The following is a 16689-nucleotide window of genomic DNA, read 5'->3' as shown; positions in this document are numbered from 1 at the left end:
TATCAGGGAAGATGAAACAAAGGAGAGAATAAATAGAGGAAAGGGATATAGGATGCATGTGCTGCCACTAATCACAAGCAGTGTGAATCAGCGCTGCCATGGCAACGCTGATTGCGCTGCTGAACAGCACCTGTGAGAAACATGAGGCAGAGAGAGAAAAACAAAAGAACATGGGACTTCCTGAGAGATGGGTGGAGGAAACTGTCACAATCTTGCCAACACAATAATAAAACAAGACCGAAGAGGCAGGATCATGACAGTGAGTCCCCTAATTCAATAAGGGACTGGATTCCCTAGGGTCAGACAACTGGGAGTCCCGCCCAGAGTGCTGAACCAGGAACTAAATCAAATGACAAGCACCTCGCAATGACACTGGGGATTTGTAATTTTCAGCATTCACTTAACATGACATTACAAGATGCACAAAATGTTATATCAATATAATTGATTCCACCCCATTCAGCTCGCAGGACTTTCTTCCCAGAGTGGTTTCGAGTGAGTCTAATCCCAAAGACAAGCAAACCTGAAGAAACACGGGCCTTATATACTGCAGCCTCTAGACGTTCCATCATACATTCCAAGCTTTATGATGTCACGCAGGGCCAGCTCGAAATTCCATGATGCCATAATAGAGGATAAATGCCACAAATGAGTGTGTGTGTGTGCGTAAGCAGGGTCGGTATAATCAGTAAACAAACTTTCGATGCAAAGACGCATGTCCAATGATTAGTTTTAATTATTATTATTATTATTTAAATTATTTACTGTAAGTGCTATTTGCAGGGTGCTTTCCTGTCTTTCTACTGAGTTTTCTACAAAATGGCATAAAATGTTTAATGGTTTTCATGTAGTAAAAACTTGTTTCTAAAATCTGAGGTGATTTCAGAATCTGCAGTATAAAGGATAAAGTTTACACTGCTAAATAAGCGAAAAACACGCCATCACAGTCTGTGAAAACCTATGTTCCACATATATTCACACCCTGTAAACAGTATGACAAGAACAGCACAGATAAGTAGAATTTTGTAAATAGTTTATTAAATCGGACATTGAGAAATCAAGTATCTAACTTAGTAATGGCAACAGATCTGCAGTAAGCAAACATGCATACAGTACATTTTTTATATGAGTCAAACAAACAAGCAAAAAAAACCAAAAAAAAAAAAACTCGCCAGTTCAATTCCATTTTTGTGATTGGAGCACGATTAGAAAGATGTTTATAATTGCTATAATTCTGCAGCTATATGATGAGATGTTTTACTGTAAATGTAAAATTCTGTCATGACAGCGTGCTGTTTCTATACTGCATGTCTAAAAGCCCCAAATTCAGGTTTTCAGTTTTATTAAATATAAAAAAATCAAAGAAAAGGAGAAAACATAAGTTAAAATATTTAAATGATGTAGTACAGGATGCTAAAATTTCAGTTTTTTAAACAATATGTACAATATTAAAGATTAAAAAGTTTAAAAAAAAAAGATAAATATCTGTGCATTTACAAAAGCTTTTTTTTTGTTTTTTTGTTTTGTTTTTGCTTTTCTTTGAATTTGTTTGCCATTGTTTTAAATAAAACTAGAAGGAACATGAAAATCTGTGATTTTCATTTGTCCAGGTCATCGTAGAACCACGCTGAATTCAGTCACTTACCACTCGATGTATTTCGTTTTAAAGCAATATTCCAGGTTCAATACAAGCTAAGCTTAATCGACTGTTTCAAAAGTACAGTCGATAATTATGTTTGAAATGTCTGAAATGTTCAAACAATATGTGTGTGAACATGATTTTAGTGTGAAAAAAATCACTAATTAACCTTTTCTGTGTAAAGTTATATTAAACAACTTCACAGCTCAAATAATACATGAGTTTTAACATAAGAATTAATGCAAGTGCTTTTATAAAATTATTAGCTTCACATTTCTGCCTTTAAATCCTCCAAAACTTGGCCCCATTCACTTCCATTGTAAACACCTCACTGTGACCTTGATTTTTGCTTTATTTAAAGAAAAGGAGGAATGAGTCAAAACTAATTTTTGTGGTAAACAATATTATGCCACAAATGTTGCTGATTGAGCTTTAATTGTATTGAACCCAGAATATTCCTTCAATTCACTTAAATTTCACAATCGAGGGCTAAAACCTAAAGCCAGGTCTATTTGCTCAGTGTTTTATTTCAGACATAATTATGTCTGGTCACAGAAGACATATAGATGTACAGATGACATATTTTCCTTCCCATGTGAGTGGCAAAAACACTTTCCGGTCACCTTTTCTTACTTGACTGAGTTCAGTCTATCTACTGCTATTAAAATATGTGGCCAAGTGAGTGACATCAGGCTCATGGCCCCTGAGAAATCCCCACCATGACTGTAATGCTCAGGAAGGTTATTAGCCCTTGTGTTTAAAATGTCTTCTGATTAAGCCAAGATATGTGGCAAAAGCACTGTAATGTAAGAGGCCATTGTACAGGTTCATGATACATAAAGTGTTGAAAATTTTACATTCACACTCTTTCTTAAAGGGAAAGTTAAACCGAAAATGAAAATTCTCTTTTTGTGTTCTATATGGAAGACAGAAAGTCATATTTGGAACGAAATGAGGAAATGCTGACCGAATTTTCAGTTAAAGATGAACTATTCCACTAAGAATTCTCCATTTCCAGATCAAAAACCATAAAAGGCAGATGAAGACAATGCTTGTAGTACAATAAAATCACAAGACAATGACTAAACATCACTAATGATTCAACAGCTGATGGAACAGATGTTAAATGTAGGCACTTGGTTTGTTGTGAAGAGTAACACGGACTTTCCGACCCCGCTGTCATCGTCTGACGCCCTTCATCAGTCCATTATCATCTCACTCGGGAGCAAGTAGCTCCTCCGTTCTTCCAGCTCATCCAATCACATCCACTCTGCCCTCGTCACATGACTATCTCTGCACCGTTGATCGGCCGCAAATTCTGATCATCAAATCGCCTTCGAACACTCCGCCGGATGGCATCAGCACGCCTGTAAGGCTGACTCCTCAAATCTGATGCAGAACAACAGGATAAAGAATCATCAGTCTCTGCATTGAGGTGTTCTGGACATGCTGGTGGCCAACTGGGCAAAGCAGCTTGAGTTTCACTGGACTGTATTGTATTTTACATTTTATTTCAGTTATATAATTGAAATGGGAACTACTGTGCATGCCTCATTCTAGAAGCTTGTTCTTTTGACAAGGTTGCTGGGCAAAACACTGTCCATTATATCAAATCATTTTAATGATATTTATTTCAATCAAAATTCTAATTATAATGTAGCCATCTACAACTTGCAGTGGCCCCAAAAAGTATTTGGGCACTTTATTCACACCTACAAAAGTATTCATGTCATTGCTTTAGATACTAAATAGCATTTGCAAACAAATTCTGCTTGAGCTTGTCTCAGAACTAACTTCACTTTTCTGAGCCATTGTTGAGCCATCTTATCTACTGTTTTATAATTTCAAACCAAATAAACAAACTTTTTGTCAAATGTTTTGCAGTACAGTAATCTGATTGAGATTTTCTTTTTCACATTACAGTAATCTGAATGAGATTTTCTTTTTCACATTACAGTAATCAGAATTAATTTTCTTTTTCGCTTTACAGTAATCAGAATAAGATTTTTTATTTCGCATTACAGTAATCAGAATGAGTTTTCTTTTTCACATTACAGTAATCTGAATGAGATTTTTTTTTTTGCATTACAGTAATCAGAATGAGTTTTCTTTTTCACATTACAGTAATCAGAATTAATTTTCTTTTTCGCTTTACAGTAATCAGAATGAGATTTTTTATTTCGCATCACAGTAATCAGAATTAGATTTCTTTTTCTCATTACAGTAATCAGAATGAGTATTCTTTTTCACTTTACAGTAATCAGGATGAGTTTTCATTTTCACATTACAGTAATCAGAATGATTTTTTTTTACATTACATTATTCAGAATGAGATGCTCTTTTTTGCATTACAGTAATCGGAATGAGTTTTCATTTTCACATTACAGTAATCAGGATGAGTTTTCTTTTTTGCTTCATAGTAATCGGAATAAGATTTTCTTTTTCACGTTACAGTAATCAGAATGATTTTTTTTTTTGCATTACATTATTCAGAATGAGATGCTCTTTTTTGCATTACAGTAATCTGAATAATTTTTTTTCCACATTACATTAATCGGAATGAGATTTTTTTTTTTGCATTACAGTAATCAGAATGAGTTTTCTTTTTGTGCATTACAGTAATCAGAATGAGTTTTCTTTTTTTGTATTACAGTAATCAGAATGAGATTTCTTTTTCACATTACAGTAATCAGAAAGATTTTTCATTTTTGCATTACAGTAATCAGAATGAGATTTTCTTTTCTGCATTACAGTAATCAGAATGAGATTTTCTTTTTTGCATTTAAGTAATCAGAATGAGATTTGTTTTGCATTACATTACTCAGAATGAGATTTTCTTTTTTGCATTTCAGTAATTGGAATAGTTTTTTTTCCACATTACATTAATCGGAATGAGATTTTCTTTTTCGCATTACAATAATCAGAATGAGTTTTCTTTTTTGCAATACAGTAATCTGAATGAGTTTTCTTTTTCACATTACAGTAATCAGAATGAGATTTTCTTTTTTGCATTACAGTAATCAGAATGAGATTTAATTTTTCGCATTACAGTAATCAGAATGAGATTTCTTTTTCACATTACAGTAATTGGAATGAGTTTTCTTTTACGCATTACAGTAATCGGAATGAGTTTTATTTTTTGCATTATAGTAATCGGAATGAGTTTTCTTTATCGCATTACAGTAATCAGAATGAATTTTCTTTTTTGCATTACAGTAATCGGAATGAGTTTTCTTTTTTTGCATTACAGTACTCGGAATGAATTTTCTTTTTCGCATTACAGTAATCGGAATGAGTTTTCTTTTTGCATTACAGTAATCGGAATGAGTTTTCTTTTTCGCATTACAGTAATCGGAATGAGTTTTCTTTTTCGCCTTACAGTAATCAGAATGAGTTTTCTTTTTTGCATTACAGTAATCAGAATGAGTTTTCTTTTTGCATTACAGTAATCAGAATGAGTTTTCTTTTTTGCATTACAGTATTCAGAATGAGTTTTCTTTTTCGCATTACAGTATTCAGAATGAGTTTTCTTTTTCGCATTACAGTATTCAGAATGAGTTTTCTTTTTGCATTACAGTAATCGGAATGAGTTTTCTTTTTCGCATTACAGTAATCAGAATGAGTTTTCTTTTTTGCATTACAGTAATTGGAATGAGTTTTCTTTTTCACATTACAGTAATCGGAATGAGATTTCTTTTTTTGCATTACAGTAATCGGAATGAGTTTTCTTTTTCGCATTACAGTAATCAGAATGAGTTTTCTTTTTCATTTTACAGTAATCAGTAGGGATGTGCCCGAAGCCGAATAACTTATTCGGAAAGGCACGAATAATGACTTCAAAATAAATAATGGATTCATCCGAATAATATCAAAAATATTCGTATGACTGATTATCCAAGAGGTACAAGGATAAAGTGACATTTTAAATAAACATATACAAAATAACCAATATTTCTAATGTGCAAACCTTATGAATGAAAATGTGCATGTTGTTATTTCAAATCAGATGGGTGCAGTCACGACTCCATTTGTGGTCTCTGTTAATTGTGCACGTCTTGAGCTTATCAAGTGTAACATTAAGATACGATATCATATACACTTTACACTTCTTTTTCTCCCCAATTTGGAATGCCCAGTTCCCAATGTGCTCTAAGTCCTCGTGGTGGCGTAGTGACTTGCCTCAATCTGTGTGGTGGAGGACTTATCTCAGTTGACTCCGCATCTGAGACCGTCAATTCACACATCTTATCACGTGGCTTGTTGAGCATGTTACCGCGGAGACATAGCATGTGTGAAGGCTTCACGCTATTCTCTGCGGCATCCATGCACAACTCACCACGCGCCCCGCCGAGAGCGAACCACATTATAGCGACCACGAGGAGGTTACCCCATGTGACTCTACCCTCCCTAGCAACCGAGCCAATTTGGTTGCTTAGGAGACCTGGCTGGAGTCACTCAGCACGCCCTGAATTTGAACTCGCGACTCCAGGGGTGGTAGTCAGCGTCTTTACTCGCTGAGCTACCCAGGCCCCCCACACTTTCCACTTCTTGAAATGTCTTTGTTAATGTATCACACGATTCACACGTGATTCCCATGTATTCATTTTTAGCCTAAACCTGAGCGCAATGTTAAATTCCTGATCTGAAGTGATGATTTCACGTCAGGGCCCATCTATCCGTCTTTTAAAGTTGACCACATTTATATCCACATCAGTGATTATGGAAATGATCTGGTTAAGACTTTATTCTGAAAAAAAGTTCAAATGCTCCATAAAGGTTTAAATGCTCCACAGAGTATTCATATTAGGAATATTCTTCCTTATGTAAAAACTGAAACATATTCCATCTTTTTTTCTTCTTCTTTATAATGTGCTACCTCTGGTAAGGCACTATATAAATGTAACATTATTATTATTATTATTATTATTTAACTAAATAATAGTCTTATCATAAAAAATTCCTGATAGATTTACGGGACTTTCACCTGTTTGTGGGCTATACTGATTTTCTTTTCTTTTTTTTTATGTTTGAATTTGTATTTATTAATCACTGCAAAATGTGTGCTTGACATTTCACACTTTGCTGGACACCTTCAGAATAATGTTGTTATACATGCACAGACAAAAAAAACTTTTGTTTCATGCAGATATTAATATCAGAAATACCAGGAGAAACCACAGTTAACAAAAAAAAAAAAAAAAAAAAAGAATAAAATTATATATTTTTTAAATAATAGTTGTATAATAATAATCATCATCATCATCATTATTATTATTATTAGGCTATCATTATGAAAAGGCATATACAAGGCATATTTTATTAATAGAAAATATAAATGTAAGAGTAACATTTTAAAATTTCATTTAGTTTTGACGCAATTCCGGTTTAATCCCTGCCTACACCCGGTTCTATCCGAATACAGGTTTGTCATATGAACATATACAGATACAAATACAGATAATGGCTTTGCTGCACACCCCTAGTAATCAGAATGAGATTTTTTTGCATTACAGTAATCAGAATGAGTTTTCTTTTTCGCATTACAGTAATCGGAATAATTGTTTTTTTTTACATTACATTCATTGTAATGAAATTTTCTTTTTCAAATTACAGTAATCTGATTTTTTTTTTTTCACAATACAGTAATCGGATTTAGATGTTTTGCTTTACAGTAATCAGAATAATATTTTTTTTTCGCATTATATTAATCAGAATGAGATTTTCTTTTTCCCATTACAGTAATCGGAATTAGATTTTTTTTTTTTTTTTTTTTCACATTACAGCAATCGGAATGATAATTTTTTGCATTACGGTAAAATCAGAATTCGATTTTTTTCACATTACAGTACTGATAATTTGGGGCGGGGCTGACTAATGAGACTTAACATGATTAATGTAGGCAGTCTATACGTCTCAGGTCACAGCATCACCTGATCAAACTAATTTCTACATCAGATCAGTTCAATCAGGTGATGTACTCAAGTACCTGGAGACTCAACCATTGAACGTCAGACTTCAACAGCCCTGATGTGTGTTAGAGAGAGAGATGATAGATAGAGAGAAAGAACACAAAAGGATGGCTTTTGTATTCAGTGTCAAAAGAAAGATGGAGTGAGATAAATGATAAATAATAAAGAGAGAGATGCTTGCCAGGTCTGAGTAGCATCCAATGGGGTACTACTGGAAGAGTTCCTTACCCTCGAGTGCACATTGGGAAATTTAGTAATATTATTCTTCTTTAAGGCTGAGTGGAAAGGAGACAAAAATGGAGGTTAGATCAAACCAGAGTGGACCAGACACAAGTCAAGGCACGGCACAGCGAGCAAAGCTGCCCAGGGGTCAGAGAGGAAAGGTGAAAGGTCACAGGTTGCCGCTGTAAGGTGTTACTAATAGCTGAAGCACTGCTGATACTGCGGTAATGAACTCTACAAACTCAAGCTGCTTTGCACAATGACCCCCAGCATCCAGGTACATCAAAGCAAATACCAATCACTTCATATTTAAACAATAAACCAAACGACAGGACACTGTAAAATGTGTTAAGCTTCAAAGAAGTGCATTATTGTGTGCAACAAACTGAAGCAGGCATGGTGCAGTCTTAAGGCAATGCTATGTGGTTAAATCTCACTAAAACATGTCCATGTCATAATGCACCCCAAAATATATTTATTTATTTATTTTTTAATGATCTTTAGCAGTAATATATTTTTAAAATTAAGGACATACTTTTTCCCACCTAAAAGTGTCTGTGCAGAAAAAACCGTAAGTCCTTGAGACACAAAATTCCCCCAATACTCCAAATTAGTTGTTGCTAATATCTTCTGAACTGTATTGGCTTGAATAAAAAAATTATGTTTCCTCTGATTCTCTGATTCTTTTGTCTGATTCACATTAATTGTTAGTTTTAGGGCTTTAATGACTATGATGATTAACCATCATACATATTGTCATACTTTTTAAAGAGTATGTGTGCTTCATACACTTTAAGGAGTAATTTGTTCATATTTAACTTGGAATCATAAAATAAAATAGGGAGGTATGCAATTTTCTTTAAGGCTTGAAAGCCTTAAAGAAATAATAGCATAAAAGCTATTATATTATATTATATTATATTATGCAATAGTAAGGTATTTTTGTCCTAAATTCTTCACTTTCACATTTTATTTTAAAGCTAGCTCCGATTAAACCCATAAGACCTTATTTCGCATGAAGAAGACCTTTTACAAGGAATTTGACTTTATTTATTTATTCATTCATCTCCACAGAAATAGAGTAAGTGAGTGTCTCTTCCTGTGTGTCACTATGTGTCAGTAACACTGCGTGTATGAACCCGCAATGACCAAGAACATTTGCCATTATGCAAACGTTTAATTAAAGTGAAACCAGAGCGCCTCGTCACATTTTTGCAGGAGTCTGGCGCAAACCTCCGCAGACGGTGTGTGCATCACAGCGCTTTAGAAATGGTTAATCTTCACGCACTCTTTAGGTGCTGCTCTGAGTGCATTCTGCGGTGCACATCAGCCCACAGCTATTACACCGGAAAATAAGACACATTCCAAAAAAATATTTTAGCCTATTTTTAAGATTTGCAAATTTCATTTTCCTAACAAAATTCCATCAAATTAAATTGTGTAATGTTACATAAAATGTAATTAATAAAACGTAAAATATTTTGTTTTTTCAATTTTATTTTATTAAAGATTACTCAATATAATTTGATGGAATTTTATCATGAAATTCATAAATCATAAAATTATTCGTATGTGCACAAACACAAAAGTTAATGGCATATTCATTAAAATTCCCTTATTTGGACAGTAAAATGTGATTGCAATTTGAAGTGCATTTATTTTTCTTATAAAAGAAATATAAAATACCTGTAATCAGACAATTCTTTAATAATCACGACGACAAAGAAATTAATTGGCTAATATCTTCAAAATGATTTAATGAATAACAATTCTTTTGATTTATTTATTTATTTTATTTTTTTCATGAGGGTCTGTAGATGATACATGCTAAATTTTTGCAAATGGGACCAACACTTTAAGAGTTCGAAAAAGTAGTTTTTTTGGAAAACAAAATGCCAGATGGAATACATACAAAGCAACTAGTGTACTTAGTAATGAAACTACTTAGCACCTGACAGGTCTGTTCCTACAAAATTGGGAATTTTGGTAATTTTTTCCACTTTTTCAAACTGCTTGGACCCCGATAATTGCTGCTTGTTGCTATATTTTTGCTTAATTAAAAAAAAACATTTCTTAACATGGACATTTCTTAAAAGTTTTCGTGAGAATCACCCATTAAGTTGGGATACAGCATTGCATATGACTGAAATGTCAATCATGCCATACAAATATGCAGTCAGTGAAGCAAATGTGCCAATCATGCATAAAAGATGTGAGCAAACAATTACATCCCATCATGCTTCATGCAACAGGTTAAAAACATGTGGAGCACAGGAAGTCATGTGATATAGGGACTAAGATGGATGGAGAGTGAGCAAATGCAGAACACCAGCATAATGCAAATGACCCCCAAAATCAATGACATAATTTAAACTCATGAGCAAATCATAATGTCAAACACATGAGGGTTAGAAACATTACAACTGAATTTAACACAAAACGCACAGACGGTGTAAAACACATAAGTTGCTCACAAATATGCAACTTGTTTGACAGTTTATGTGTTTCGACACATCAAACAGCAGAGGGCACTCTCAGCTGTTTGATTCATTCAGCTGTATTTAATTTTACCTGAGAGAAACTGAAACAGACATCGGAAACAGCATACTACCAAACTACTCCTACTATTTCTGGAGTATGCAGTATGCATATTATGAATAGTATGCAAATTTCACATATACAGTGACCATACAGTCGACCCTGATGTGTCTGGCCGTTTGTGAGATCATGTTTCATTACTACATTGGTTTCACATTACAGTCATGAATATGAATTCTTCATGACACACTCCATGCAAAGAAAACTGTGATGACATCATATCCTTCCCTCCCCAAGCCCCCGTCATGCAGAAGTTTGGTTGGAAAGAAAGAAATATGAACACGCCCATGACATCACATCCATACGGCGGCCAACACATTCAGAAGGGAAATAAAAGCAGGAATGTGAAGGGTTGCACACACACACACACACACACACAGAGTGACAAGAGAGCAGCTCTATCCAGCGACCTCAAGAGACAGAGAGAGTCTAAGCTTTAGAAGTGGAGATCCTCATTGAAGTAACGCGAGCTGCGTTTGGCCGTGCGCGCAGTAAAGGGGGCAGTCTTCAACACTGCATCCAGACGAAACACACACAAACACAACACAAACAACAGAGGGTTGAACTGACAGAGCAACAAGCACAAGGTTAGCAGTCTCTACAGCACAACAGCACAGTCTACTATAATCACATGGTGCTAAAAGCCGTTACATAAAGCTAAAACTTTCAGTGTGAATTATATACAGGCCTAAAATAGTAATCAAGATTATTACACATAAGGTGCATGAATATATACTGTACATACACTCACCGGCCACTTTATTAGATACACCTGTACATCTGCTTATTCTTGCGATTATCTAATCAGCCAATCGTGTGGTAGCAGTGTAATGTATAAAATCATGCAGATATGAGTCAGGAGCTTCAGTTAATGTTCACATCAACCATTAGAATGGGGAAAAATGTGATCTCAGTGATTTAGACCATGGCATGATTGCTGGTGCCAGATGGGCTGGTTTGAGTATTTCTGTAACTGCTGATCTCCTGGGAAAAAACCAACAACTAGTGAGCGACAGTTCTGTGGACGGAAAAGCCTTGTTGATGACAAAGGTCAATGGAGAATGGCCAGACTGGTTAAAGCTGACAGAAAGGCTACGGTAACTCAGATAACCGCTCTGTACAATTGTAGTGAGCAGAATAACATCTCAGAATGCACAACATGTCGAACCTTGAGGCGGATGGGCTACAACAGCAGAAGACCACGTTGGGTTCCACTTCTGTCAGCCAAGAACATAAAACTGAGGCTGAAGTGGGCCTACCATTTGTGTACCTCAGCAGAAATCCAGATTGTCGGACCAGGCAATGTTTTTCCAATCATCTACTGTCCAGTTTTGGTGAGCCTGTTGCCATTGCAGCCTCAGTTACCTGTTCTAAGCTGACAGTAGTGGTACCTAGAGGGGTCTTCTGCCGCTGTAGCCCATCTGCCTCAGTGTTTGACATGTTGTACATTCAGAAATGCTTTTCTGCACAGAACTGTTATAACACGTGTTTATTTGGGTTACTGTCATCTTCCTGTCAGTTTGAACCAGTCTGGCCATTCTCTCGCTGGATGTTTTTTGTTCTTTGCACCATTTTCTTTACACTCTAGATACTGTTGTGCATGAAAATTCCAGGAGATCAGCAGTTACAGAAATACACAAACAAGCCCCTCTGGCACCAACAATCATGCCACGGTCCAAATCACTGAGATCACATTTTTTCCCCCATTCTGATGGTAGATGTGAACATTAACTGAAGCTCCTGACCCATATCTGCCTGATTTTATACTTTACACTGTTGCTACATGATTGGCTGATCAGATAATCGCACAAATAAGTAGATGTACAGGTGTACTAATAAACTGGCTGGTGAGTGTATACGTATATACAGTATATATACTGATCAGCCACAACATTAAAAACACTGACAGGTGAAGTGAATAACATCGATTATCTCATTACAATAGCATGCGTAAGGATCTGAGCGACTTTGACAATGGCCAAATTGTGATGGCTAGACGACTGGGTTAGAGCATCTCCAAAACGGCAGGTCTTGTGGGGTGTTCCCGGTGTGCAGTGGTTAGTACCTACCATAAGTGGTCAGAGGAAGGAGAACCGGTGAACTGGTGACAGGGTCATGGGCACCCAAGGCTCATTGATGTGCATGGGGAGTGAAGGATAGCCCATCTGGTCCGATCCCACAGAAGAGCTACTGTAGCACTAATTGCTGAAAAACTTAATGCTGGCCATGATAGAAAGGTGTCAGAACACACAGTGCATCACAGCTTGCTGTGTAGCCGCAGACCGGTCAGAGTGCCCATGCTGACCCCGTCCACTGCCGAAAGTGCCTACAATGGGCACGCGAGCATCAGAACTGGACCATGGAGCATTGGAAGAAGGTGGCCTTATCTGAAGAATCATGTTTTCTTTTAGATCATGTGGCCGGGTGTGTGTGTGCGTCATTTACCTGGGGAACAGAGGGCAGCAGGATGCACTATGGGAAGAAGGCAGGCCAGCAGAGGCAGTGTGTTGCTCTGGGCAATGTTCTGCTAGGAAACCTTGGGTCCTGGCATTCATGTGGATGTTACTTTACATGTACCACCTACCTAAAGATTGATGCAGACCACGTACACCCCTTCATGGCAATCGTATTCCCTGATGGCAGTGGCCTCTTTCAGCAGGATAATGCGCCCTGCCACACTGCAAAAATTGTTCAGGAATGATTTAAGGAACATGACAAAGAGTTCAAAGTATTGACTTGGCCTCCAAATTCCCCAGATCTCAATCCAATTGTGCATCTATGGGATGTGCTAGACCAACAAGTCAGATCCATGGCCCCATCTCACAACTTAAAAGATTTAAAGGGTCTGACGCTAACGTCTTGGTGCCAGATACCACAGGACACCTTCAGAGGTCTTGTTGAGTCCATGCCTCGACGGGTCAGAGCTATTTTGGCAGCACGAGGGGGACCTACACGATATTAGGCAGGTGGTTTTAATGTTGTGGCTGAGCGGTGTGTGTATATATATACTATCATATCACAGAATGATTCTCTCCTTAAAGATTCAGCTCATTATAAACAATCAGGTTTTTGTGGTTATAAATTGAAATTAAATGTTCTTGAAAGTGGTCATATCTTGAAAAAAATAAAAATAATATATATATATCTTTTTTTCATTTGTCATCTCAACCAGAGGTCCCTGCTCCAACTGCTTATTTTTTTATTTTTTTATTGGTGAAAGATAAATATTAATAATAATGAAAGCCAAAATATGAAATGCCATGGATCATTATTTAATGAGTAATCCATTATTTGTAGAGGGAGGTTAAAATGACTATTTTTACCTATGATTTTGGAACAAAACCAGCGGAATTATTATTATTTTTTTATATATATTTATAGAAATGGGGCAACCTCATTATTTTATTTTTACAAAGAGATAGGGAGGTCTATTACTATAATCAGTTTAACTCGGCATTGCTTGTTGCATTATATGCCAATGGTGTGAGTCCAAAAATGGGTAAAAAATTTGGAGTGCCTGTAACTCCAGAAGTATTAAAGACATCTTAACATTCTTTTATATTCTGGTTCAGAACAAACTTTCATTTTTGTACCTTAATTTTTAATGCCCTATATGGTTAAATCCCAGAGATATGGGGCTCTCAATGTGGCTCCATCTGAAATTTTTACATTTGACCCTTTATCAATGGCTTTTTTTTTTTGCCCCCTCCCCCCCACCCCCCATAAAAAGTCTCAATTACCAGTAATATTGAAAATAGAAATATACCTGTATTTATTCACATAAAAACAATAGTCAAAATCTAAAATTTAGAATTTTCAATGTCCAAATACACATTTCAGCTGCACTTCTCACTAGTAATTTTTTTTATATATATCATTTTTTTTTTTTTTTTTTAATATCAATAATTACATTGTTACTAGTACAAATATCCATTCATGATACCAAAAATGTAATAACAACTACCAACAACTAATAAAAAGAGTTCATATCCTTCTGAAGGATGGCAGTGTTGGAAATAAGTGGCTGAAGTATATTTAATACAATCCCTGATCATTTCTGTGGTCAAACTTTATATTAGGTGGCCTTAACTACTATGTACTAACATTAGATACATACAAGACTATGCATTTACTGTGTAACTACATGTTGTTCTGCAAAATATCCACATTTGCTGCTACTGAGGTTGAGGTACGGGTAGGTTTAGGAGTAAAGTTAGGGTTAGAGTTAGGATAAGGGGTTAGAGTTAAGTTTTGGGGTAAGGGTTTGATTAGGGTTAGGGGTAAAGTTAACAGTGTAACTACAAATATAATTAAATGCAGGTACTTTAAATGTAATTACAATGCAACAACATGTATGTACATAATAAGTACATTGTATCAAATGGTTAAGTACATAGTAGTTAAGGCCACCTAATATAAAGTGGTCCATTTCAGTCTGATCTTAACAGTTTGAGCAGCACATTTCAGAGTGGATTGTTTTGTGAATCTGTCACAATAAAATGTAGCTTTGCAAAGAGGCCATTATTGAGGAAGCAGTGCAAGCTATATTGGACCTGACAGCAAACCCGCAGCTTGTGAGTATGCGCTGTTACTCATTTAACATGTGAAGAGGGCATTTACATAAAAGACTTCAAGTTACAGCAGCAAAAAGTGGACTGTTATATTCTAAGGGTTGTGAAAAACTAAATTACGAGGGTGCAAAAATGATTAAAAAAAAGTGTATGATATGACCCTTTTAAGACTACACTAATCAGTCTATTTAGTCAATGTGCTCTAGCTCAGAGCTAAAAGCAGTAAAAGCACACACACATTGGCAGCCTGTAATGACACTGGGTCAGTAAACTGTTACTGAGCAGTAAAGCTTCCCACACTTAAGAGAGCTGGTTAGTGGCTGAGACTAACGTGTTATAAAGTTTTATTATGTTTTAAAGCCCTCTGCATGCAGACCGACTGTAGGACACATTCACATTAGAACACTAAGCTGTGTGTGACTGTTACCTGTGATGATGTCCTCGATGGCTCCGTCTTTCCCCTCATACACATGTCTGCTGTCCTTCACCTGCTTCTTCCTCAGCTCTGCGATCAGCTCCTGCTGCTGCCGTTTATTCTTATGAGAGGGAGACTGAACACACACACACACACACACACACACACACGCAGGCACACACACACACACACACACACACCCACACACACAATAACATGTCATGAATGACTGTGTTTATATCACAAGCCCTTTCGACATTTAATCAGGTGCAGGATATGAATTATAGATATCTATAATTTTCATTAATTCTTGATATCAGGAATGAAATTAATACTAGTGAAAGTGCTAATTTTTTATATCACTGCTTACATTTGCACCAGTAAAAATGTTAATTCTTGAAATCAAAAATGACGTCATCACTTGCAGAAAGACTCATTCTTGATATAGAAATTCACAATATTTATCTGTTGCTGGATTTTTACTATTAGAATTCCACAATGATCTGTCATTCACTCCTGTTAAAAACATGATTACAAATATCTTTCATTAATTTCTCACAAAATTAAATTCCAAATACACATATCAGCTATGCACTTCTTACTAGTAAAAAATTTTTTTTATATAGTTTTTGATATCAACATTTACATTGTTACTGGTAAAAATATCCATTCCTGAAATCAACAATTTAATAACAACTAGTAAAAAAGCTCGTTTTTGATATCTTTAAATGTATTTAAATGTTGGATTTGGTATTTCAGATTTATTTATATTGATTTCAGATATCAATAAATTAAAGAGTAATTAAAGATACCTAAAGGGCTTTCTTACTAGCTCTAATCACATTACAGATGTATGAAAGTAACATTGTCACTAGTGAAAACCACATTACAGGTATCATAAATTAGCATTTTCATTAGTTGCACTAGTAACAAGGTAATTATTGATATACATTTTTTTTTTTTTTTTACCAGTAAGAAGTACATAGCTGATATGTGAAATTGAAATGAAAAAAAAAATGGCAAAAAATTAATTTCAGATATCAGTAATTGCATTTTGAACAGGAGTGATTGACAGATCATTGTGAAATTCTACTAGTGGAAATGCAGTTTCTGATATACAAAAATTTTTTTTTTTACTAGTTGAGATTCTATTTTTGATATCAAGAATGTGTAATGGTGTCATTTTTTTATATAAAGAATTCATGTTTCCACTAATAGTTGTTCTAATCCTGATACCAAGAAAAAGCATTTTAACTAGTAAAAATGTCATTGTTG

The 16689-nt window shown here is 35.5% G+C and overlaps 1 protein-coding gene across 4 annotated transcripts in view; it reads right to left on the bottom strand.

The window, feature by feature from the left end:
• Positions 1-1016: 1016 nt before the first annotated feature.
• LOC127448058 (formin-like protein 2) overlaps positions 1017-16689 on the bottom strand; it is a 149966-nt gene continuing 134293 nt past the window's right edge. For 2 of the 4 annotated variants that reach the window (XM_051710324.1, XM_051710327.1), the window contains 2 exons: positions 15427-15550; positions 1017-3028 (listed from right to left, as the gene is read on the bottom strand). In XM_051710324.1, coding sequence (XP_051566284.1) covers positions 2919-3028; positions 15427-15550 — 234 coding nt within the window. In that variant the 3' untranslated portion in view covers positions 1017-2918. Of the gene's footprint in view, positions 3029-7789; positions 7884-10838; positions 10942-15426; positions 15551-16689 lie in introns of all 4 variants that reach the window. The other 2 variants (XM_051710325.1, XM_051710326.1) reach the window with 2 other exon arrangements.

This window comes from Myxocyprinus asiaticus, chromosome 11 (assembly GCF_019703515.2).
Source record: "Myxocyprinus asiaticus isolate MX2 ecotype Aquarium Trade chromosome 11, UBuf_Myxa_2, whole genome shotgun sequence".
Lineage (NCBI taxonomy): Eukaryota > Metazoa > Chordata > Actinopteri > Cypriniformes > Catostomidae > Myxocyprinus > Myxocyprinus asiaticus.
Note: the sequence above shows the minus strand (reverse complement) of the source record. Positions and strands in the feature narration are given on the sequence as shown.